At 51.9% G+C, this 24,773-nt stretch overlaps 1 protein-coding gene across 1 annotated transcript in view; it reads left to right on the forward strand.

Moving 5' to 3' along the window:
- The window catches only part of DHCR24 (24-dehydrocholesterol reductase), a 37,609-nt gene extending 12,836 nt beyond the window's left edge, over nucleotides 1-24,773 (forward strand). Inside the window, exons 3-9 of the mRNA XM_047725809.1 lie at nucleotides 6,636-6,741; nucleotides 7,629-7,747; nucleotides 9,657-9,920; nucleotides 14,606-14,749; nucleotides 20,692-20,889; nucleotides 21,135-21,313; nucleotides 22,084-24,773. Of these exons, the coding sequence (XP_047581765.1) occupies nucleotides 6,636-6,741; nucleotides 7,629-7,747; nucleotides 9,657-9,920; nucleotides 14,606-14,749; nucleotides 20,692-20,889; nucleotides 21,135-21,313; nucleotides 22,084-22,237 (1,164 nt within the window). The 3' untranslated portion in view covers nucleotides 22,238-24,773. The remainder of the gene's footprint in view (nucleotides 1-6,635; nucleotides 6,742-7,628; nucleotides 7,748-9,656; nucleotides 9,921-14,605; nucleotides 14,750-20,691; nucleotides 20,890-21,134; nucleotides 21,314-22,083) is intronic.

A 24,773-nucleotide genomic window follows, 5' to 3' on the forward strand; every position in this document is an offset into this window, starting at 1 on the left:
GTACTATGTTGAATAGCAGTGGTGATAACGGACATCCCTGCCGTGTTCCTGACCTTAGCGGAAAAGCTTTCAGTTTTTCTCCATTGAGAATGATATTTGCGGTGGGTTTTTCATAGATGGCTTTGATAATATTGAGGTATGTCCCGTCTATCCCTACACTTTGAAGAGTTTTGATCAGGAAGGGATGCTGTACTTTGTCAAATGCTTTTTCAGCATCTATGGAGAGTATCATATGGTTCTTGTTCTTTCTTTTATTAATGTGTTGTATCACATTGATTGATTTGCGGATGTTGAACCAACCTTGCAGCCCTGGAATAAATCCCACTTGGTCGTGGTGAATAATCCTTTTAATGTACTGTTGAATCCTATTGGCTAGTATTTTGGCGAGAATTTTTGATTCTGTGTTCATCAAGGATATTGGTCTGTAGTTCTCTTTTTTGTTGGGATCCTTGTCTGGTTTTGGGATCAAGGTGATGCTGGCCTCATAAAATGAGTTTGGAAGTTTTCCTTCTATTTCTATTTTTTGGAACAGTTTCAGGAGAATAGGAATTAGTTCTTCTTTAAATGTTTGGTAGAATTCCCCTGGGAAGCCATCTGGCCCTGGACTTTTGTTTGTTTGGAGATTTTTGATGACTGTTTCAATCTCCTTACTGGTTATGGGTCTGTTCAGGCTTTCTATTTCTTCCTGGTTCAGGTGTGGTAGTTTATATGTCTCTAGGAATGCATCCATTTCTTCCAGATTGTCAAATTTGTTGGCGTAGAGTTGCTCATAGTATGTTCTTATAATTGTCTGTATTTCTTTGGTGTTCATTGTGATCTCTCCTCTTTCATTCATGATTTTATTTATTTGGGTCCTTTCTCTTTTCTTTTTGATAAGTCTGGCCAGGGGTTTATCGATCTTATTAATTCTTTCAAAGAACCAGCTCCTAGTTTCGTTGATTTGTTCTATTGTTTTTTTGGTTTCTATTTCATTGATTTCTGCTCTGATCTTTATGATTTCTCTTCTCCTGCTGGGTTTAGGCTTTCTTTCTTGTTCTTTCTCCAGCTCCTTTAGGTGTAGGGTTAGGTTGTGTACCTGAGACCTTTCTTGTTTCTTGAGAAAGGCTTGTACCGCTATATATTTTCCTCTCAGGACTGCCTTTGTTGTGTCCCACAGATTCTGAACCGTTGTGTTTTCATTATCATTTGTTTCCATAAATTTTTTCAATTCTTCTTTAATTTCCTGGTTGACCCATTCATTCTTTAGAAGGATGCTGTTTAGTCTCCATGTATTTGGGTTCTTTCCAAATTTCCTCTTGTGATTGAGTTCTAGCTTTAGAGCATTGTGGTCTGAAAATAAGCAGGGAATGATCCCAATCTTTTGATACCGGTTGAGACTTGATTTAGGACCAAGAATATGATCTATTCTGGAGAATGTTCCATGTGCACTAGAGAAGAATGTGTATTCTGTTGCTTTGGGATGAAATGTTCTGAATATATCTGTGATATATTCATCTGGTCCAGTGTGTCATTTAAGGCCTTGATTTCCTTGTTGATCTTTTTGCTTGGATGATCTGTCCATTTCAGTGAGGGGAGTGTTAAAATCCCCTACTATTATTGTATTCTTGTCGATGTGTTTCTTTGATTTTGTTATTAATTGGTTTATATAGTTGGCTGCTCCCATGTTAGGGGCATAGATATTTAAAATTGTTAGATCTTCTTGTTGGACAGTTCCTTTGAGTATGATATAGTGTCCTTCCTCATCTCTTATTATAGTCTTTGGCTTAAAATCTAATTGATCTGGTATAAGGATTGCCACTCCTGCTTTCTTCTGATGTCCATTAGCATGGTAAATTCTTTTCCACCCCCTCACTTTAAACCTGGAGGTGTCTTCGGGTTTAAGATGAGTTTCTTGTAGGCAACATATAGATGGGTTTTGTTTTTTTATCCATTCTGATACCCTGTGTCTTTTGATTGGGGCATTTAGCCCATTAACATTCAGGGTGAGTATTGAGAGATATGAATTTAGTGCCATTGTATTGCCTGTAAGGTGACTGTTATTGTATATTGTCTCTGTTTCTTTCTCATCTACTACTTTTAGGGTCTCTCTTTGCTTAGAGGACCCCTTTCAATATTTCCTGTAGAGCTGGTTTGGTATTTGCAAATTCTTTCAGTTTTTGTTTGTCCTGGAAGCTTTTAATCTCTCCTTCTATTTTCAATGATAGCCTAGCTGGATATAGTATTCTTGGCTGCATGTTTTTCTCATTTAGTACTCTGAATATATCATGCCAGCTCTTTCTGGCCTGCCAGGTCTCTGTAGATAAGTCTGCTGCCAATCTAATATTTTTACCATTGTACATTACAGACTTCTTTTCCCGGGCTGCTTTCAGGATCTTTTCTTTGTAACTAAGACTTGTAAATTTTACTATTAGGTGACGGGGTGTGGACTTATTCTTATTGATTTTGAGGGGGGTTCTCTGAGCCTCTTGAATTTTGATGCTTGTTCCCTTTGCCATATTGGGGAAATTCTCTCCAATAATTCTCTCCAATATACCTTCTGCTCCCCTCTCTGTTTCCTCTTCTTCTGGAATCCCAATTATTCTAATGTTGTTTCGTCTTATGGTGTCACTTATCTCTCGAATTCTCCCCTCGTGGTCCAGTAGCTGTTTGTCCCTCTTTTTTTTTTTGTTTGTTTGTTTGTTTGTTTGTCCCTCTTTTGCTCAGCTTCTTTATTCTCTGTCATTTGGTCTTCTATATCGCTAATTCTTTCTTCTGCCTCATTTATCCTAGCAGTGAGAGCCTCCATTTTTGATTGCACCTCATTAATAGCTTTTTTTATTTCAACTTGGTTAGATTTTAGTTCTTTTATTTCTCCAGAAAGGGCTTTTATATCTCCCGAGAGGGTTGCTTTAATATCTTCCATGCCTTTTTCAAGCCCGGCTAGAACCTTGAGAATCGTCATTCTGAACTCTATATCTGACATATTACCAATGTCTGTATTGATTAGGTCCCTAGCCTTTGGTACTGCCTCTTGTTCTTTTTTTTGTTGTGAATTTTTCCGCCTTGTCATTTTGTCCAGATAAGAGTTTATGAAGGAGCAAGTAAAATACTAAAAGGGTGGCAACAACCCCAGGAAAATATGCTTTAGCCAAATCAGAAGAGATCCCAAATCGTGAGGGGGGAGAAAGGGGATAAAAAGGGGTTCAAAAAGAAAAAAAAAAGAAAAAAAAAAGAAACTATTTAAAAAAAGAAAGCCGATAAAGAAAAAATATAAAAAGAGGAAAAAATATATATATATTAGATAAACTATTTTAAAAACGTTAAAAAAGAAAACGGTAAAAGTTAAAAAAAATTTAGCAGAAGAGAAAAAGAAAAAAAAATTAAAAAAGAAAAAAAATTAAATTAACTGCAAGGCTAAAAAAAATCATGGGGAGAAAGCCATGAGTTCCGTGCTTTGCTTTCTTCTCCTCTGGAATTCTGCCGCTCTCCTTGGTATTGAAACAGCACTCCTCGGTAGGTGAACTTGGTCCTGGCTGGGTTTCCCGTTGATCTTCTGGGGGAGGGGCCTGTTGTAGTGATTCTCAAGCGTCTTTTTCCCAGGCGGAGTTGCACCGCCCTTACCCGGGGCCGCGCTGAGTAGCTGAGTAATCCGCTCGGGTTTGCTTTCGGGAGCTTTTGTTCCCTGAGCGCTTTTCGTAGAGTTCCGGAGGGCGGGAATGCAGATGGCGGCCTCCCGGTCTCCCGCCCGGAGGAGCTGATAGCCCGGGGCCCCACTCCTCAGTGCGCCCTCAGAGAACAGCGCCCAATGACTCCCGTCACCCTGGCCTCCGGCCGCGCTCCGAGCTGACCGAGCCTGCGACCGGTTCAAGGCAACCCCGAGCTGAGAGTCACTCCTCGGCTCTGTCTCTGCAGCCGGCTTCCCCGTTCTAATACCGGTAAGCTCTGCGACACTCAGACACCCCCAATCCTTCTGCGACCCTGTGGGACCTGAGGCCGCGCTGACCCCGCCTGGGCTTCACCCCAGTTAAGCCTCTGGAGCGATGTCCCTCAGCGGAACAGACTTTTTTTTTTTTTTTTAAAGATTTTGTTTATTTATTTGACAGAGAGAGATCACGAGTAGACAGAGAGGCAGGCAGAGAGAGAGAGAAGCAGGCTCCCTGCTGAGCAGAGAGCCCGATGCGGGACTCGATCCCAGGACCCTGAGATCATGACCCGAGCCGAAGGCTGCGGCTTAACCCACTGAGCCACCCAGGCGCCCCGGAACAGACTTTTAAAAGTCCTGATTTTGTGCTCTGTTGCTCCGCCGCTTGCCGGGAGCCGGCCCCTCCCCCTGCGGTCTATCTTCCCGTCGCTTTGGATTCACTTCTCCGCCAGTCCTACCTTTCAGATAGTGGTTGATTTTCTGTTTCTAGAATTGCTGTTCTTCTTCTCTTCAATCTCCCGTTGGATTTGTAGGTGTTTGCAATCTTTAGATAAGCTATTTAGCTGATCTCCCGCTACCCGAAGTAGTCTCAGCCTGCTACTTCTCCGCCATCTTGACTCCTCCTAGTTTTGAGAAATTTTATCATGATGTGCCTTGGTGTCATTTTTTTCCTAATTCTTGTGCTTGGGATTCATTATACTTTGCATTGCATTTGGAAAATGTGGGGTCATTATTTCTTCAAGTATTTTTTCTGCCCCCTGCTCTCTCCCCTTTGAGGACTGTCGCACACATATGAGACCTCTTGGAATTGTTCCACAGCTCAGATCACGGATAGCCTGTAAAAATTGTAAACATTTTTTCTTTCTCTGTGTGTCTCCTTTAGGAGAGTTTCAATTGCTATGTGCTTGGGTGCACTGCTCTTTCCTCCTGCAAGGTCAATCCCAGGTAGTGTGTCTTTCATCTCAGACGCTGTTTTTATTTCTGGAAGTTTGATTAAGATTTTTTTTACTTTCTTCTTTTTTTTTTTTTTAGATTTTTATTTATTTATTTGACAGACAGAGATCACAAGTAGGCAGAGAGGAAGGCAGAGAGAGAGAGCAGGGAAGCAGGCTCTTCGCTGGGTGGAGAGCCCAATGCAGGGCTCGATCCCAGGATCCTGGGATCATGACCTGCGCCAAAGGCAGAGGCTTTAACCCACTGAGCCACCCAGGTACCCCTCTTTTTACTATCTTAATGATGCTTTTTACTATCTTACTTTAATGTCTCCACTTACCTTTATGAATATGGGGAATGTATCCTATAACTATGGGTTTATAATGATTATTTTAATGTTCTTTTTGGCTAATTTTAATATCTGTCAAATTTGGGCCTATTTTATCAAAATAAATAAATAAAATTTATAAAAACAGATCGATTTCCCCCGTTATGAGTCAACTGTTCCTGCCTTGCATACCTGGGAAACTTTGATTGGATTCTAGACATTGTGATTTCATCTTGTTGGGTGCTGCATATTTTTGTATTCTTATAAATCTTCTTGAGCTTTGTTCTGGGACACAGCTCTGTTACTGGGAAATAGTCTGATCCTGTTGGGTCTTCATTTCTCAGGTGAGGTCAGAGGAGTGTCTAATCTAGGGGTAGTTATTCCCTGTTGCTGAGGCAAGATCATACTCTACCCATTGCCTTATGAACCAAGAGGTTTTCCAGTCTGGCATGTGAGAACAGATAGTCTTTCCTCCCTGGGTGAGCCCCTGGCCCTGTTTTCTGTGACCCTTCCCCTGGCTTTGGCTTCAATGTACACTCCAGCCGGTGTTCCGTTAAATGCTCAGGGGGCATCCTTTGCAGTGTTTCAGAGTTCTCTCTGTTCAGGTCTCTCCTCCCCAGTGTTCTGTCCTGCAAACTCTATTCACCGTGGTCTGCTGCTGCACTTCTCCCAGAGTCCTCTGGGCTCCCCTGCCTTTCCAGGATCCCTGCACTGCCTGATTCCAGGGAATCAGCCCAGGCGCTCACAGAGCTCCCCTCGTTTGTTTCCTGTCTCTCAGCGGTCATTAACTTCATTGCCTGATGCCCGCTATGTTGAAAACTCTTGTTTCATTTTGTCAGTTTCTTGCTTTCGGGCAGCAAGAGGAATGGAGTCCCTGTTGCTCCATGTTAGCTAGGAGTGGAAGTCCACGTGTTGGCACATGGAAGTGTCCATTAAAAGTTGTGGCTTCCAAGAACAGTCCATGGTAAGGGATATGGTCATGGGGTTAAATTTTACAAAGCAAAGCAGAAAGGTATGCATATGTGTGCTTGAATTTATGTGTGTGTGTATGCATGTGTGTGTTATATTACAACATACAAAATAACAGTTTAGGCATGGATGGAAAGAGCCTGAACGTAAGGACACTCCAGCATTAACACTGACCACTAAGATGACAGGAAGAAGTAGGATGATGACTTCATGTATGTCATCAATAAGACAGTATTTCTTCAATAGTCTAGAAGAGACATAAACTAAGTATTAAGTGTAAAGATACTTGAAAGAACAAGGTCAAACCCTAGCAGACTCAGCACCAGAAACCGCATTCACTATAATGAAAGGCAGTGTCGTGTTCTAGCAAGAGGCTGCAAGGAGCACATAGGAATCCTGCGTGACCGTGTGGGAAGATCTGGGGTGACCTCTTCTGTGTGAAGAGGTCCCCAGTAGCCCTGGCTGCCTCCCAGTGACCCAGGGTCTCTCTTCTTGTGTCAACAGATTGTCCGTGTGGAGCCCTTGGTGACCATGGGTCAGGTGACTGCCCTGCTGACCTCCATTGGCTGGACGCTGCCCGTGTTGCCCGAGCTCGATGACCTCACAGTGGGTGAGGACTCAAGATGGGCCAAGGGTCAGGGCGCCTGGGTGGCTCAGTGGGTTAAGCCACTGCCTTCGGCTTAGGTCATGATCCCAGGTCCTGGGTTCGAGCCCCGTGTCGGGCTTTCTGCTCAGCAGGGAGCCTGCTTCCTCCTCTCTCTCTGCCTGCCTCTCTGCTTACTTGTGATTTCTCTCTGTCAAATAAATAAATAAAATCTTTAAAAAAAAAAAAAAAAAAAAGATGGGCCAAGGGTCAGAGCTGAGGCACTGTGGCCCACCTCCCATTGGTGTGAGGGCCGCCACTGTTCCCTCTGTGACAGAAGTTACTGTCTCTGCTCACCCATCTCCAAAGACAGGGCATAGGCTGCCTGCCTTTCTGACCTCAGGCAGCACCTCTCTGGTGCATCTACATCCCGTGACATATGTCCATTACTCCCATTTCTGCCTTAAGGAACACACAGAATAAGTCTAGTCTGTCTCTATTTCCACAGGATTCATGGTCCCCAGTGCCTTTCCTTCTCTAGGGGGAACACTTCCAGTTCCTGGAACTGTTCCCACGAGACACAGCTTCCTGCCCCTCCCCCCCAACCCCATTTCCTCAAGGTCCCTCTTAAGATGAATGCACGCAGGCATTGAGGCGGGTTCTGGCTAGAGGTGAGGGTATGAGCACCCTTGACATGCTCTCACTGGCCCCCCTACCTCAGAGAAGCCACTAGGCTCCTGTCTGAGTGCTTCCTTCCCTCTCCTGCTCTCCAGATCCACAGAGATGGAAATCTACCCCAAGTGACCGGCCCTGTCACACCTTCCTCGTGCTGTGAGCAACCCCAGCTCCTTTACCCGAGCCCCCCTGACCTTGCACCCCATGGCTCTGCCTGGCTAACACGCATATCTCTGCAGGGGGCTTGATCATGGGCACAGGCATCGAGTCATCATCCCACAAATACGGCCTGTTCCAACACATCTGCACGGCCTATGAGCTGGTCCTGGCCGATGGAAGCTTTGTGCGATGCACACCGGTGAGTTCAGAGATAGGGGACAACTCCACCAGCCTGCCTTGGGCATCAAGGATCCTGGGGCTGGGGAGGTAGGGACCTTGGGGATGCTTCCTTTCAAACACACCTATTCGGTCGGGGTCTGTATCCATAATAATAACAAAGATTGATACAGCCCCTTATATGTGCTCGGATACTGTTGTAAATGCTTCCTATATGTTAAGCTATTTAATCCTTGAATAATTTTATGAGGTTCTATTATTAGCCACATTTTAGAGATAGGAAGTTAAAAACACAGAGAGGTTAATAAACCTGCCCAAGATCACACAGCTAGGAAATCCACACAGCTGGGATTCAAACCCAAATTATTAGGCTCCCAGATCAATGCTCTTAGACATTTATTACAGCAGTCTGCCTCTCTCAGGCACATCGGGCGTGAGCCACAGAGTTCTATGCCAAGTATTGGGAAACGCTTCCTTCAAAGCAGGAAGAGGGGCTGTTTTGGAGAAACAAATGATAATTCTGCTGCCCAAAGGGGGATGCAAACATGTAAGGCATTTTACCCTAATGAGTGGGACAGGATGGAAACTTGCAACAAACTCAGATTTCTGAGCATAGCTTAGGGGCCCCTGGGTGGCAGGGACAGAGTCACTCTTTGCAAGAAGATGTTTTAGAGAGCCAGCAGGGTGGTTGGTCTCACAGAAGAGAGCCCAGGGCAGGCTTGAGAGCCCAGGTCTCAGACAAGAGAGACCCCCATTCAGGATTCACAGCGATTCAGCACATTTTCCTAAACCCTTGCCTGGGCCCTGCCTTCTGACCTGTTTATTCCCAGCAGAGAAAGGAGACAAACATTCATGTGTGACGTCCCTTCCCTGAGGCCCATTTTCCTCATCTGACAAACGCACTGTCAGGGAGAAAGGAGATGCCATATGCCCCTAACACAGAACTGGGCACCTGGCAGACACCCACTTATTACTCCTCTCCGGCAGTGTGGTCGGGAAGGGGGGGCCCAGATGGTCTGCGTCTGCTGTTCCGGAGACTTCTGCCAGCCTGCTGCAGAGCTTCCCAGCTCCAGTCCCCCGCCCCACCCCTGCACTCCACCGTAGCCGCACCAAGGTGTGCAGCGTGAACAGAGACCACAGCAGACTGTCCTCTTGGGGAAGGGCCAGGGGAGGCTGGACTTTTCCAAAAGGAGCTTTGTTAGACCCACAGAACCTAAATGAGAATGGCCAGATGAAAAGTTGGTTGTCTGTCTCTAAGACAAATACCGGAACAAGAAACGATAAGGTTAGAAACAGATTGTGGAACCAGATGAGGTCTTGCAGGAAGAATGCTGGGTCGGGAGTTAGGTGACCTTGCCTGAGCCTTGGCCTCCATGTGCAGACTTGTGGGACGCTTGGGGGGACCCATGTCACCTCTTAGAGCCTCACTTTCCTTACTGTTCACGTGGAAATGTTAGTGCTCTCCCTGGGCTTAGGGGACAGGGGGAGGATGCCACAGCTAATGAACTATAAAAGGCTTATAAGTTTTAGTAATGGCCCATCTAATGTCCCCAACTGATCTTGACCCTTAGGAAGCTCTTTTCTTAGCCCGGCCTAGGACCCTTGGCCCTTCATCCCCTGTTTTTGGCTCTTCCGGCAGTGCTGGTCCTGGCCTTTTCCTGGGTGGCCTGGGGTCTGGGGACTGTACCTGGGTGGAGGGGAGAGGCTGCCCTTCCGTGAGCATCCCTGGTCCAGAGGACAGTTGAAGCTGCAGAGGGAACACAGGCCCAGAAAGTCCTGTTTCTGAAGTTCCTTGCTAGGGTTTACACAAGCCAGTGACAGGGAAGGAAGTAAGCTGGGGCCCTTGGGGTCTCTGCAGCTCCGTTGACTGTGCGTCCCACCGCGGGGCCCAGGGGTGCAGGCTCTCAGCATGTGTTGGCTCTGCCTCCTAGTCAGAGAACTCAGACCTGTTCTACGCTGTGCCGTGGTCCTGTGGGACCCTGGGCTTCCTGGTGGCTGCCGAGATCCGCATCATCCCCGCCAAGAAGTACGTCAGGCTGCGGTTTGAGCCGGTGCGGGGCCTGGAGGCTATCTGCGACAAGTTCACCCGGGAATCACAGCGGCAGGAGAATCACTTCGTGGAAGGGCTGCTCTACTCCCTGGATGAGGCTGTCATCATGACCGGAGTCATGACAGACGAAGCAGAGCCCAGCAAGGTAGGCCAGGGTGTCTCCAGCCAAGGGCCAAGGCCTAGGGAGGAGGAAGGCCTGGGGGGTGCTGGGGCTGAGCCTGTTCCCCCACCCTGCCCCTGCCTGGAAGCCATGTTCTTTGAGGTGGTGGCCTCAGTCGGCCCATCCGGATTTGGGACCCAGGATCTACAGTCAGAGCTGTCTTAGACGGGGATGGAAGCATCCATTGACTCTGCACTGAGGGTCTGCCAGATACGTGTGTGCTTCTTGGTAGGTGTAGACTTTGATCCTTGCGGCAACCCCATTTTATAGATGAGGAAACTGAGGCCCTAAGAGGTGCTGTATACTTCCACGAGATGACAGGACCACGGTTTGCACAATGGATTTGAGGCCTCACACTTCTTTGTTGGGTATACTTTTCAGTAGCAGCTTTTTCCTCTCGTGTGAAAGGATTTGTGTTTATGAGGGACTTGGCAAGTATACCTGAGTAAAAGGAAAGAAGACTGTACCGACAAACATGACCCAAGGCCGGCTCTTGGGTGTATTTATTTCCTCTCTTTTCAGGGCATACGTGAAAGTCTTTAAATGATGAAAGTAGTGTCACAACCTAGAAATACATAAGGGAAAAGTTAAAGTGGGTCCCTTTCCCCAGGCTCACCCCCAGAGTAGCCACCTGTAACGGCACATTCCTCAGGGTGTGTGTGTGCACGCGTGGGCACGCCCTCCTCTCCTCCCACGTGGCTCGTGTTGGCCTTTGTGTAACTGACCTAACCCGGTGCTTCCTGACAATCATTGATCTTGCCTCAGATGTTTCACTTTTACAAATAAGATTGCATTGAAGATTCTCTGACATCCATCCTTGGCCTCTTGGGCAAGCACATCTGTGGGACTGAGTCCAAAAATTGGAATTCCTGTCTTAAGGATCGGAGCATGGTGCGCACCCAAGAGTGACCCCCAAACAGCCCTTCAGAACAGTGGTGCTTCTGCCCACGTCCTGCGACAGCATGGGAGAGTGCATTTCTCCCACATTCTTGCCAGTGCTGGATACGATCACTCCTTCATTTTTGCCAATCTGATAGGGTTAAAAATAGCATCACGTTTTCTTTGCGGTTCTCAGGTCACCTTTGAGGTTTGAGCATCTCTTTACACGCTTTTTTCCATTTGTTTGTCTTCGGCTATGACCGTCTGTTCAAATTTGCATTTTCCGGTCGAGGGTGGTCCATGTCTCCCCACAGGTTTACATGGCCTTCAAAACTGTCAGTTAATGACTGCAGAACACTGTGTTGAGAGAATGCCCTAGCATTTATGAAACCATGGCCCTGTAATTGGAAATACACGTTGCTTCTAGTCTTTCCTTTTTCTTTTATTTTTATAGAGAGAGCGAACGGCAAGGTGGGGTCAGAGGGAGAGAGAGAGGGAGAATCTTAAGCAGACTCCATGCCCAGCACAGAGCCCAGTGCGGCGCTCAATCTCATGACACCGGGATCATGACCTCTGCCGAAACCAAGAGTCGGAAGCTTAACCGACTGAGCCACCCAGGCACCCCAGTCTTTCCTTGTTTTAATTAAGGTGGCCATGAACATCTTTTGTCTGTAATTGGAGTAATATCTTTAAAGTACGTCAAAGGCTAGGTACTCTTAAGGCTCTTGATCTATACCTGTATACTTAAAACCTTTTAAAATTGTAAAGGACTTGAAAATCATCTGGTACAGTTCCGTCTCTAAATAAGGAAACAAGGCCAGGATGGGGAGGAGACTTCCCTGAACACTCAATGGCTAGCAGGGGACAGGTCTCTGACCCCTAGGTCAGTGTTAGTTCCCTGGCACATCAGCTTCTATAACCCAGCAGCGTTCACATGCACTGACTGAGGACCTGTCCTGGTGGGGCACTCTGGTGGGGGCTGGAGAGTGGGAATCCTGGAGCAGGAGCAGAAACACTGGACATGGACACAGAGCCCCTGTGCCGAGTCACACCCCAGGCCCTGGCTCTGCCTGACCCAGGCTGAGGCATCAGTGAGGGTCACCTAGCACCTGGTCGCCTGGGAAGGACATCTAGTATAGATGTCTTTCTACCTTCTCCCAGGCAGTCCCTTAGAGGGTCCGCTCCCTGTGCTCATCCCCCACTGTACTGGCTCTTCGGGGGCCTGTTGGCTCTATTAGATGCTGCTTAAGGTTATAGTTGGGCAGCAGGGTTTCTATAACTTGTTAAATGTTGGAACACCGTAACCAATTCCCTTATTGCTCTAGAAGACCAAGATCTTACTCCAGGGTTCACTTGGTATCAGTGGGAGAGGAGCTGGGTGCCCACGCTGCAGACTTGTACAAAGTGTCCTCACACCCATCAGGAACAGGGCTGGGGGAAGAGAGTGGCAGATGCATTAGATGTATAGACAGCTCATTTGAGGAGCGTGTCTTCCAAACAGCCCTCTTGAGGGGGCTGCTCGGGAATTGTCCAGTGTGTCCGGTCCTGGGATGGGCCCTCTGCAGGCCCAGAGGAGCCGCTGGGGGAGGCAGCCCACTCCCATGTACAGGGGAGGCCCAGAGCTAAGGAGTGGCGTGCTCCCTGAGTGCTCAGGCTGGACCTGCGACTCATGGGGCCACCTGGCTGCCACAGCGGACCTGAGCCCTGGGAGAGACGCACGATCTGGGTTCTTTGGCATCTCCTGGGCTTGTCAGTATGAAGGTTCCTACTGAGTCCGAGGAACACGGGGAGCGCCTGAACCCAGGTACGCCCCAGCCTCGATTCCGTTATGCAGCTGGTGCCATGGCCAGGTGTGCAGCCAGTCCCCCCTACCCCAGGGTTAGATCAGGTAGCTCTGCTCCTGTTGGGTTTCACTGTCCTTGTACCAGCGGGCAGAGGCCAGCACACAGTGTCCTTTGCTCTGCCATGCCAGCCGCACTCAAACAGACTTGCACCAACAGGCTCTTTAGCCCAGCTTCCTGGCACCTCGTGGCCCCAGATTCCTGCCAGCATAGTGGCCTGCTGCACGAGGGGACACCCAGAGGGGCTGGAGTGTTGCTCCTGGAGATGGGGGCCAAAGGCTCCTGGGGGAGGGGATGGGGAGAGGGCTGGGAACTGACCCCTGTGCCCAGGGGGAAGGTGCCATGGTGGCCGCCTTCCTCGTCGGCTTTTCTGGTCTCTGCAGCCACTCCAGGGCTGGGAATAGCTCCATTTTGCCAGAACGAAAGCAGGGCTCAGAGTGGCCTGCCCAGCACCAGCCCCGTGTGTTGTAGGACAAGCGAGTCTGCAAACTGCGCAGGACGATCCCATGTTTATAAAATCATGTGAACGCACAGAAAAGAAAACCTCCTGGGTACACATCGGTGTTAGTAGTTACACTGGAGCACGAGGCTGCAAGGTCTCTCCTGCCAAGTTGCGTATTTCTGCAGCATTTGAAGTTCCTACGAGGCGTTTACTTTGTTTTTGGAATCGGGAGAAAATAGTGATTGTTCTTTGTTTTTTGTTTTAATAATGCTCACATTCCAGAGCGCATGATTCAAGTTCCCCACTGCCCAACCCTGGCCTCGTTGTGCAACGTGGAACAGGCTTGAGTCCTTGCCCTGCCCCTTGGCAGCTGGGTGGCCTCAGGCGCTCTGTTCAACCCTGATTATTCTCCTCCTCCTCCTCGGGGAGACAAGGACAGTTCTGACTTGCAAGGTTGTGAAAGGGACACAGTGCCCAGCGCCAGCCCGTCAAGGAGTGTGTTAGTGTGATTAGTCTCCTCCATTAGCTACGCTGGGAAAGCTCATCTTGCCTCTGCTCCTGCCCTGACCTCCCCGATGGTTCCGCGGCAGCATCCGACCTCTGCTACATGGCCGCTGCTCTCGGCTCCCACTTCACCCGGTGCTGCTGCCCAGCTGGGTGTGATCTCACCTGCCCCATCAAACTCGGGAGCCTCTCCCACCCCCGGGAAGGTGGTCTGATGTGGGGCCTGAGTGTCTGCAACATGTGTGTGTGAGTTCTGATAGACACAGAATACCTCCCCCGAAGTCTATAGTTTTATTGCCATTTTATATGTGAAAAGAGAGGCTGAGAGAGTGACCGGCCTCAGGTCACAGAGCCAGTGGGTGACAGGGGCCAGGGTCTGGCCCCAGCTTTGGAGCTCTGCCTCTCTCCAAAGGCACCTGCCCGGAATTCGTTCCATGCACGAGAACCCTGAGGCCCAGAGGGGCTAAGTCAGGCGGAGGCCCCCAGCAGGTGAAGTCCTGAACCGTTTGGGACTGAAGGCTGTCTCATTATCAGATTTAGGCATTGGAAGCCAGGGGGCCTGGTGCCAGGAAGCATTAGGTTCACTCTGGGAGCTTCCTCTACGGGTGGGGGAGCTGCCTGCCGGGACACGGCACCCAGAGGGTCGTGGGGTTTGGTCTCGGCAGGGGGAGTGCCATGTCAGTTAGTGTTGCTGGCCACGGGACTTGGTGGAGGGGGTGGGAGGGGAGGCGTCCCTCTGGGTTCTGTCCCTGAGCAGGAGGGGTGGTTGAGCTCTCTAGACCTTTGGCAGCTGCTGGCCCTGGGCACACCACAAAACCTCGCTCTGCGAGAGAGTGCCCCTGGTTGCTCAGCCTCCCCGGGCTCTCAGGACTCCCAAGGGTGGTGACAGACACGAAAGCTTTGGAAAGGCCAGGGGTGCTGAACCGAAGCCAGGTATCACCGTTCCGGCCCGACGGCGTCCGGCCGTCATTGGTGGGCTGACACCACGCCCTCTGTCATTTCAGCTGAACAGCATTGGCAATTACTACAAGCCCTGGTTCTTCAAGCACGTGGAGAACTACCTGAAGACGAACCGGGAGGGCCTGGAGTACATTCCCTTGAGACACTACTACCACCGCCACACGCGCAGCATCTTCTGGGAGCTCCAGGTGAGGCTCGGGTTTCCCAGCCGGACGGGCAGGGAACCAGGGCAGCTGGCACTGTGGCCACACTTCCTCCCTGAGGGCAAGAGCAGCCCTGTCCCGAGGACCGGGAGTGCCCGTGGACATGACACCACAGTCCTCTCCTTCCAAGGGGAGCAGACCGCTTTCACTTGAACACAGCAGCCTGTCCCAGAGCGGCTGCTCCGTGCGGGGGTGCGGGCCAGGTGCTTGGGCGCACACACATGTGCTCTGCCTTTGAGGTACGGTAGCCTGACCAAGCCGACACGCCCTGACACAGTGATGGGCCACAGGAACCAGAAGGGGAGGCGGCTCGTTCTGCCTAAGGTCAGAGGTGGCCATCGAGCTTGGCCTTGAAAGGTGAGCAAGAATTTGCTGTTATGCGTGGAGGGGTGAGGTGCAGTGACATTTTAAAGAGGGACGATAGAGAAGGCCTCTCTGGGGGTGACTTGTGCATAGGGACCTGAACATGGTGGGGGCTAGGGTGGGGGGATGAGCCAGGCAGAGAAAGAGCCAGAGCATGGGTCCTCAATGAGGCTACCTGGGTTCTTTTTTTTCTATGTCCTGTAACCTAGAAATAACCTTTTAAAGTGTACCATTTAGTGGTATTTAGTGCATTGGTCATGTTGTACAACTTGCACCAAAGTTGCTGAGGAGAGGAATAGCAAGCCAGAAGCAGCGAGGAGGTAGCAGGAGGATCCCCCCCGCACCCCGCCTCCATCCACCCCAGACGGTCGTGGGAGAGGAAATGATGGCAGTGAGGCCTGCTGGGCCCAGCCAGGGCCCAGCTAAGAGCAGGCAGACGGAGACAATGTCAAGCGAAGAGACTGAGGATAGAGGGGTTTTGCTGATGTCACACCACGAGGACATGGAGGACAGCTTGGGAGATAAGGGGACAGGGCCGGGTGGAGTCAGACTAAGACGTGTTGCATCACGGTAGGTCACTGGGCTCCTGGAAGCCGTGATGACCAGGTTAAACAGGGCTGATGGGCATGAAGGAGTTAGAGCTGGCCGTCTCCTAAGAGAAGGTGATCTGTCCTAACTCTGGGCCATGTCTCACAGGCCGAAGTGGTGGGGCTGTGGTGAGGGGTTGCAGGAGTGGGGGGTGGAGGGCTCATCAGCGCCTGGGAGCTCGGGACCCGCCCCCCTCCCCCAGGTGAGCTCCCTTGGCCACTGTCAGTGGTGGGCATTTTGCCAAATGCAAAAGACCTGGTTCCCTCTCTGTGCTTGCCAAGAGCAGTGCTAGGATTGTGGGAGGTGTGCCTTTGTCAGGGGCAAGAAGATGATTTAAGGGACAGGAAAAGAAAGAGGACCAGCAAGGGATCCTGAGAGGAACATCGGAAAGGTAACAATAGGACACAGTAATCGCTTTGCATGTTAGCTGTTACGCCAAACATATACGGATTATCTCAAACTTCCTAACAGCCCCAGAAGGGTGGGTCCTTGTGTCTTTTCCATTTTGCAGATGGGGAAAACTAGGCTTAGGTTGTCCAAAGTAACACAACTCAGAAAGAGATCAAGTGTAATTATAACTTGCTGCATAATGAACTATCCCAAAGTTAGAGGATTGAAACAACTGTTTCTTTTTATTATTTTCTGTTATCTCACAGTTTTCTGATTGTCAGGGATTGGGGGGGGAACTAATGTGGGTGGCTTCAGCTCAGGGCTGTAGTCCAGTGTCATCTGGAGGCTTGCGAGGGGATGATCTATTTTCCAGAAGGTTCTCTCACACGGTTGTTAACAAGAGGCCTCTGTTCCTTGCCGTGTGGGCTGCTCGAGTGTCCTCAGGACAGGGTGGCGGGAGCCGTCCAGGAGAGAGACCGAGGAGGAGCCCCAATGCCTTACAGGGCCCATGTCCTCACATTCCGCCAGCCCTGCCATCCGCCGCTTGTTAGAGCAAGTCCAGCTCGCATCAGGGCGAGGCAAATCACACTCCACCCTCTTTGAAGAAAGGAGTAGCAAAGCATTTGTGGGTGTTTTGTTGTTTTTTTCTAATTCAAGTTAGTTAACATTATAGTGTAGTATTGGTTTCAGGAGTAAGAATTTGTGTTGGTTTTTTTTTTTAAAGCACAGAGCTAGGATTCATAATGAGGTTTGTCTTCTATTTATGTGCCGCGAAGCACTGGCTGTCCTGCCGAGGTGAAAGGAAGAGTCTGGTAGGATGGGTGTCTTACACCTGAGATTTGCACACAGGGCATCTGGGCGGAGCACCACAGCATCCACCACAGTAGAGTTGCAGAAGCCCAGACTTCTACAAAGAAGACGATGTCAAGTACCTGCCTTTCCCCCTCCCTGGGGGTGAACTTCTCCTCCCTCAGGCAGCCCTCCACCCTGGTTCCTCCGTGCTGAATCCACCCTTTAATCAGCCACAGGTGCTGAACCTCTCATCCAATCCTGTCACTCCGGGGCCAGGCCTTCCTTCACCCAGTTCAGTTAATCAGCAATATGGGGGGGGCGGGGTCAAGGCCAGCCACGTGATCTGCGGGCCCAGTGCAAAAAGCCGGGAAAGAGTTCTGTCAAAGATCCTACGAGAGTCCCCCTTCAATTTGCTATTTAATGTTCTAAGTAAAGAAAATAACTTTTTTAAAAGATTTTGTTTATTTATTTGACAGAGATCACAAGTCGGCAGAGAGGCAGGCAGAGAGAGAGAGGAGGGAAGCACGCTCCCCGCTGAGCAGAAAGACGGATGAGGGGCTCCATCCCAGGACCCTGGGATCATGGCCTGACCTGAAGGCAGGGGCTTTAACCCACTGAGCCACCCAGGCGCCCCCCAAGAAAATAAATTATTGGAACAAATTTACTGTTCATCCCTTCAATAGAAATATAGGAGTATTGAGCTCTTCACGTGAATGTATTTCATTCCTAGTGGCCCAGTGGAGGTGCTGCACGAAACTACCTCAGTTGTGTTTATCTCCCTTCCTGGTAACATTCACATTCTACCAGCACTCTAGTGTGGCTTACTGGTGAGTAAGCAAGGACTGAAGAGAAAGAGGACTCTGGGCAGCCCCCTCTTTCCCTTCCCTTTTACGTCCTCCTTTCCAGCCAGCATAAGTGGTTGGCTAATACAGGGAAGTAGCACCAGGAGGAAGTGTTAGATAGGGTTCTTGGTGGTTCAGGTTTCTTCGAATGCCATTGCCATGGGGCCTGCCTTTGGGGCTTGGGGGCCTGGCTCGGGCCAGGCCCCCTGAATCTGTCATGGGATCCCACAGAGCAGAGCAGGCTGGACACAGGTAAACGGCAAAGGCAGACGAGAGCAAGAGACTGGAACTGAAGCCAGGGACACAGGGCCTGAGGTCACTCAGAGGCAGAGGGACGAATCATGGGGTAGACAGGAGCAAAAGAAGGAGGGCGGGGCTCACTGTTAAACACTTGAACTTTTCTGAGTTGAGATTCTGGAAAAGGATTCTGGCTAACTGTTTTAAAGAGAAACATATAAATGGCTTTTAAACCTGAGAGAGATGACAGGTCTCACTCCATTAAAGCCAGGCCAAACAAAACTGCCAGAGTCCCAGTTTTTATCGGCAGGGTGGCCGCAAGGCAGAAGTTTGACAACACCGCTTGGCCTGGGCGTGGGGGAAACAGCGCCCCCTGGTGTCATGTGGGAGCGTGTGCCCTGTCACCCGTTCTTGAGATAACCTATTAAAATGGCACACAGGGTTTGAACCAGAATTTTCCACTTCTAGGATTTTGGCTAAGACACATGTAGAAAGGATACTCACTGGAATGGTCTGGAAATCCTCTAAATGCTTATCCGTACAGAACTGATTAAGTCAGCAGGGTCCATCCACACAGGAGGGCAATGATCAGCATACTGGAAAGGGCCAAAATGACCGTTAGGGGTTTGTGGACTGTGAAGTCTCTCCAGAGGCCACTCTGCCCTTACAGCCTGGAAGCAGCCACAGACAGCACGGAAATGCGGGGGCATGGCTGTGTCCTAGCAGGGCTTTATTCGTGGGCCAGATTTGTCCCAGGAGCTGTGGTGTGTGGGTCCCCGCAGAGCAGGGGTGGCACCCACAACCAAGCGTGTGCTGGCTGGCTATGCACCGAGGCACAGGAGGAGGTGAGAAGCACGAGGCTGTGAGATGCCGCCACTTGTGAGCTGTCGGTCTCTACGCCTACCTGCACGTCAACGCAGCGAGTGTCTCTAGGAAGGGACACAGATCATTCCTAACAACGGCTGCCTCTGGGGAGGGGACAGAAGTTGAGTTGGGGAAGAATGAAGTGGGGTCAGGACTAGGGGGTACACGGGAGGATGTGAGAGGAGGCCTGACCTTTGGATGGCTGGGATTTCTACTGTGGGTGTGTGTGGCTGTTCCAAAAACAAGCGCAGAAACAATAAAAGCCGAGCTACACAGTGTCCTCCAGTCCTGTGCCAGCGTCCGTGCAGGTGCCTGGATTGCAGAGCCGGGCAGGGCCAGGCGCAGATGGGTCCCTCCCTCATAAGAGTGTGCTGCCAGTCGGAGAGCTCGTCCCAGGGGAGAGGAGGGAGGGTCACTCGGCTTGCAAAGCTTAGCACCTGGGTTCCTTTGGGAAGCCACCCCGACCCCTAGTCTGATGTGGGCCCTGCGTCTGTTTGTCCTGGCTCTTCCCCCACTGTAGTCCTGTGTGTGGCCTGTCTCTTCAACTCCTCAGGACAGGGATAGGGACCATGTCTCTGTTATTTTGGTATCCCCAGCACCCAGCATGGAACCTCATACCAGACCTCATAGGACCTCGTAATTATTTAACGAATAAAGGAATGTCCTCGGGGGCACCTGGGTGGTTCAGTCGGCAGAGCATCTGACCCTTGATTTCAGCCCGGGTCCTGGTCTCCGGGTCGTCAGATGGAGCCTCACATCTGGCCCTGCGCTCAGTGCAGAATCTGCTCGTCTCTCTCCCTCTGCTCCTTCCCCAGCTCATGCGCAGGTGCTCGCTCTCTCTGTCTGAAATAAATAAATGAAATCTTAAAAAAAGTCCCTCCTCGTTAAGAAAAAAAAAAAAAAAAGAGTGGGGTAGCCCTCTTGAAGCCAAGAGCATTCCTTTACATTCCAAAAGACAGGCTTGGAGCAAGGGAGGAGGATAGTGACGGAAGGGACCACAAGTCTATACTGTTGGGGCAGGGTGACCAGCTGGTGGGCGACATGGGGCATTGTCAGAAGCAGTGCTGAGGGAGGGGGCTCCTTCCCGGTGGTGGGTTGAGCACAGAAGAGGAAGCCAGCCTATGCTTAGGAGGGTCTCTGGGGAAGCTGAGTTGGAGGAGGCAGGCAGGCTGTGAAGGGCCACAGGCATAGGAGAGAAGTGGCTTGTTCTGCCCCAGGGTTGGAGGCCAGCCGTCAAGCTTGCCCTTGAAAGATGACAGAGTTTGTTTTTGCGCATGGAGGGGTGGGGAGCTGTCACATTTTACACAGGAGTCGAGAGGGCCCCTCGGGAGATGCTGTGAACCAGTGGGCCTGTGGCTGACCCTGAGCCAGACCTCCTCCCCTACCCCGCCCCCGCCAATAAGAGCAGCCCTTGGCTGTGACTTGAGGGGAATTGCTTAAGCTCTCCCATAATTGCTCTTCTTGTTCAGTAACATTTATTTCTCAGCCACTGACGAAGTGCCTTCTGTGTGCCAGCCACCCTGACCTCCACAGCACAATTACAGTGATCTTATTTTGCTCCTAGCACTGGGCTACAGGCCTTCTAGGCATTATTTCGTTATTCCCTCCAGTCCCATTTTACAGATAAGGAAACTAAGCCCAAAGAGGTTAAAGTCACTAGCCCAAGGTCATCGTAGCAGGTAAAGGCCAGAGCTGAGACTCAAACCCAGACCCAGCTGGGCCAGTCCTGGGCACCACTGTTCCCCTCCACACAGGAGTGCACATGGAGCCCTGAGCGAGGACCTGAGCCCTAGCCCACGGGACCCTCGGCCCTGCTGGCCCTTCTCTCCACCGCCAACCTTTGTCTTTCAGGACATCATCCCCTTCGGCAACAACCCCGTCTTCCGCTACCTCTTTGGATGGATGGTGCCTCCCAAGATCTCGCTCCTGAAGCTGACCCAAGGCGAGACCCTGCGCAAGCTGTATGAGCAGCACCACGTGGTCCAGGACATGCTGGTGCCCATGAAATGCCTGTCGCAGGCAGTGCACACCTTCCACAGTGACATCCACGTGAGCAGGGGATGGGACGCCTGGGACCTCAGTGTTCCCGGCTGTAAAATGGGCCTGCCCCGTGATGGCCCTGAAAGGAGAGAAGGCATGGGAGTCTGCTGCTGTCAGCCATAGCCTTGGGGATTGGGAGTGAAGCAGTGGGCAGACAAAGGGAGGGGTCCCTGGGTAAGGGTGGAATGGGTCCGCCCTGAGCCTGGCCCCTGTTGCAGGAAAAGCACCAATGCCCCTTTCCCTGGTCCACCCAGGTCTACCCCATCTGGCTGTGCCCGTTCATCCTGCCCAGCCAGCCGGGCCTGGTGCACCCCAAGGGAGACGAGGCCGAGCTCTATGTCGACATTGGAGCCTATGGGGAACCACGTGTGAAGCACTTTGAAGCCAGGTCCTGCATGCGACAGTTAGAGAAGTTCGTCCGAAGCGTGCATGGGTGAGTGGCCCTGAGCATGGCCTGCTTCCCCAGGCCACCAGCACCAGGGCTCTGCTGCTGGGGGTGTAGAGGAAGGTCAAGGCAGGCACCCCCAGAGCCAGGCCTGCTGGTTGCTGAGGGAGTGCGGAGCCCCAGTCGCCCTCTGGTTTGGAAAGCACCCTATGGAAGTCTGCAGGTGGGATTTCTCACCCCCTTCCTTGCACCCCTCCCGTAAGCACGCCGGCATCCAACAGGTGCTCAGCACAGAGCCCCAGGACCACTGCTCTGCGTCCCAGGGCACATAGTGATGTGGTTTTAGATAGGTTCTGGGCTGTTGCTCAGAGTTGGAAGAGCACAGCGAAGGAGGGAGGGAGTGGTGACTGAAAGCCACACACACACACAGAGGCCCAGGACAGCATAGCTCAGAAACCAGCCTGGAACAAACCCTTGATGGACTTAATGTGGACACATCTCAGAATAGTTATGCGGACTCAAAAAACCAGGAGAAAGGAGTACTGTATGATTCCAGGTCTGGGAAAGCCCCAAGTCCACGGTGACGGAAAGCCAAGCCTCCTGAGCAGTGGAGGGCAACGGACAACACAGGGCTTTGATCAAAGTTTGGGGGTGATGGATGTGGGGGCAAGCACTCCTGCCCCGCCCCCACCCCACCTGGGCAGCAGGTGGTAAATGGGAAATCCTCCATGAGCGCTTCCTGCAGCCCATCAGGGACCCAGCGGGGGCCTCTCGGGCCCCTTCCCCTCCGGGCAGCCTCACCCTCCTGTGTTTCCCAGGTTCCAGATGCTGTATGCCGACTGCTACATGAGCCGGGAGGAGTTCTGGGAGATGTTCGACGGCTCCCTGTACCACAGGCTGCGGGAGCGTCTCGGTTGCAAGGACGCCTTCCCCGAGGTGTATGACAAGATCTGCAAGGCCGCCAGGCACTGACCGGGGCCGCCCGAAATAGACAGACATGTTGGGGGGCCCTGTCCCCAGGTCCAGGAGGCATCTTCTCTTCACTCAAGCTTGGCTACTCTCCCAGATCCAGGCTTTCAGAAAGAACCCCTTCCAGAAATCCCACCCGGACTGCCCCGATGGCTAGCTCCAGCTCCCAGGGGCAGCCGAGTGGAGGGCAAAGGACGTGGGCTCTGGAGTCAGATGTTGCTAAGTCCAGTTCCCATTTCAGCCCCTCGTGAGCTGTGTGACTGTGGCCGGGTCACCCAGCCCCTCTGTACCCAGTTGCCCATCTGTTGAAACGGGGTCACAGTGCCTGCCTGCCTGCCGGCCGTGGACATCCGGGACCAGTGGCCGTCTCGCCAGGGACCCTGAGGATTCTGCTGTGCCGGCTGTGGCCTCCCACTCAGCACCATGTCTGCTTGGCGAGCTGTGGGTTCAGCACCAAGTCCAGGAGGGCCTCATGTGAGGTCACCTGGGCCCAGATTTGGTTGGCAGGGTGAAGGGGACGGTCCAGAGTCACCCCCGCTATTGCTTCAGCCGGCCAGGAGCACCCCTCACAGAGAGAAGGAAGGAAGGTGCCTCTCTCTCTCCCCCGGGTCTCCGGAGGGCAACAGGGCAGGCAGGCCCACAGTGTGCTGTGCCAAAGCCAAGTCCCCATCCAAAATTCCCTCTGCTGTCCTTGGTGACGCCCTGCCCCTTCCTCCTTCCGGCTCAGGCTTGCACACCCACCCCAGCCGTCACCCACGTCTCAGCGAGGACCATGCCCTCGGAGAAGACGTTTCAGGGCTGGCTCCTGTCCCAGCCCAGGTGGAGTGGCTCCCGCTCTGAACTGAGGCCGGAGCACCCACGCCCGTCTTTGACTCCCCAACCCTCCGTGCCTCTTCCAGTCCCCAGAGCCTGCCTAGTTACGGGGGCGAGGGGGGTGCCTCTACGCTGCTCTGCGGCATGCAGTGGGGGGGGGGGGGGTGGACCCTACCAAGCAAGTAGATGGAGACTTGGTGCAGATTCTCACTGTGGGGCCCAGAGGCTTGATTTCTCCAACCACTGCTCCCTTGGTTCTCCCCTGCCCTCAGCTGTAGTTAATTTCAGTGCCTTACAAATCCTAAGCTCAGAGAAAATTAGCCCCGTTTCCCTTCCAGAAGGAAGGGAGCCTCCCTAGATCCTCCCCGACTTGTGAAAGCCTGTTTGGTTCTTCGAGTCCATCTGAAGAACAGCCTGGCCTCCATGGAGGACCCAGCACCTGAGAAGGTCGAGTAGGGAGCGAGGATGGAGTGAACTCTGCCCAGCAGCGACATGCTGAGAGTGCGCGCATGAGCAGTGCACGGGGAGGCTCTGTCCCCGCTGTCTTGTCAGTAAGCCCAGCGACCGTGGGCGAGTCATCTCCGAGCTGCAGCCCCTCACCCACCCTCCACGTGGACATGGGGGTTGTGTCTCATGTGAGGTCCTTCCTTCAGTCCAAGGCCAGCTCTCCCATCACTCTGGGAGAAGTACACCCGTGGCTCTCAGGAAAGGGTCTGTCCTGTCACTGCTGGTTGCCAGAATCCCAATGGAGCCAGGCTTTCCCCGACGGTGCTTGGCCATACCCCCGTGGGCCCAGCTCCCTGCCAGGCGTCCCTATGTGGTCCTGTGAGTGCTGGGTGCATTCGTGGCACTCAGAAGGCAAAGGAACCCCCCCCCCTTACCCATTTGGCCTCTGGAGGGGGCATGAGAAAAATAAGAAACCTCATTCTCCAACTTGTCTGCAGAGCGCGTGAATTCTGGCCTTTGCCCTCCCGGTGGGCTCCAGCGCTTCTCACTCGACGCTAAACTGATGATCCTGCTTCTTGTGGAGGAATGGTTAGCCCGAGCAGAGGGGCCCAGCCCAGAAGGCCCTGGCATTCCGCCAGAGGGCCCCCCTCCTTAAGCCACTGGGAGGGTAGCCAGAGCTGCTAACAGCCTCTATCGCCCTTAGTCCTAGAAAAACCAAAATCCTGCCCTTCACAGACCTCACCCGGAAACTGGGGCTTGGAAGGGAAGGTCTCGGGATCACAGTAGCCTCAGGTTTATGTTCTGTTCCCGTCATCTGGTGCCCCGACGGTCCGACCCCCAAGCATGGTGGGCCACGCGACAGGCTTCGTCCTGTAGCTGGCCCTGTCCCTGTCCATGCAGTGGTTTCATGGGAGTGAAACTTGGCTCCGGGGTGAGTGTGTGTGCAAAGTAAAAGAATAGGCCTTTCCCCTCCAGAGCCCCGAGTTCCTCTGGCTGCACGCGGGTTTTCTATAGAACCCGAATTGCAGCCGGTCTCTTCTGCCGGAAGGATGCATCCTTTCCTTAGCTATTACGGAAGGGGAAGGGGTGGGGGATGCGTGCGGCAGTGCCTGGTGTGTGGCTTTTACGTTTCCCGTGACCCTGGGGACCAAGGAGAAGGGCCCGAGCGTCCCCTGGCAGGCTCTTGGCAGCACAGGAGCCGTGCCCGCTGTCCAGAACACGCACATCCCCATGGCTGCGCGGCTGCTGCTTCTGTAAAAATAAAAGTGTGACCTGGAAA

The sequence above is a fragment of the Lutra lutra genome, chromosome 4 (assembly GCF_902655055.1).
Source record: "Lutra lutra chromosome 4, mLutLut1.2, whole genome shotgun sequence".
NCBI classification, from domain to species: Eukaryota; Metazoa; Chordata; class Mammalia; order Carnivora; family Mustelidae; genus Lutra; species Lutra lutra.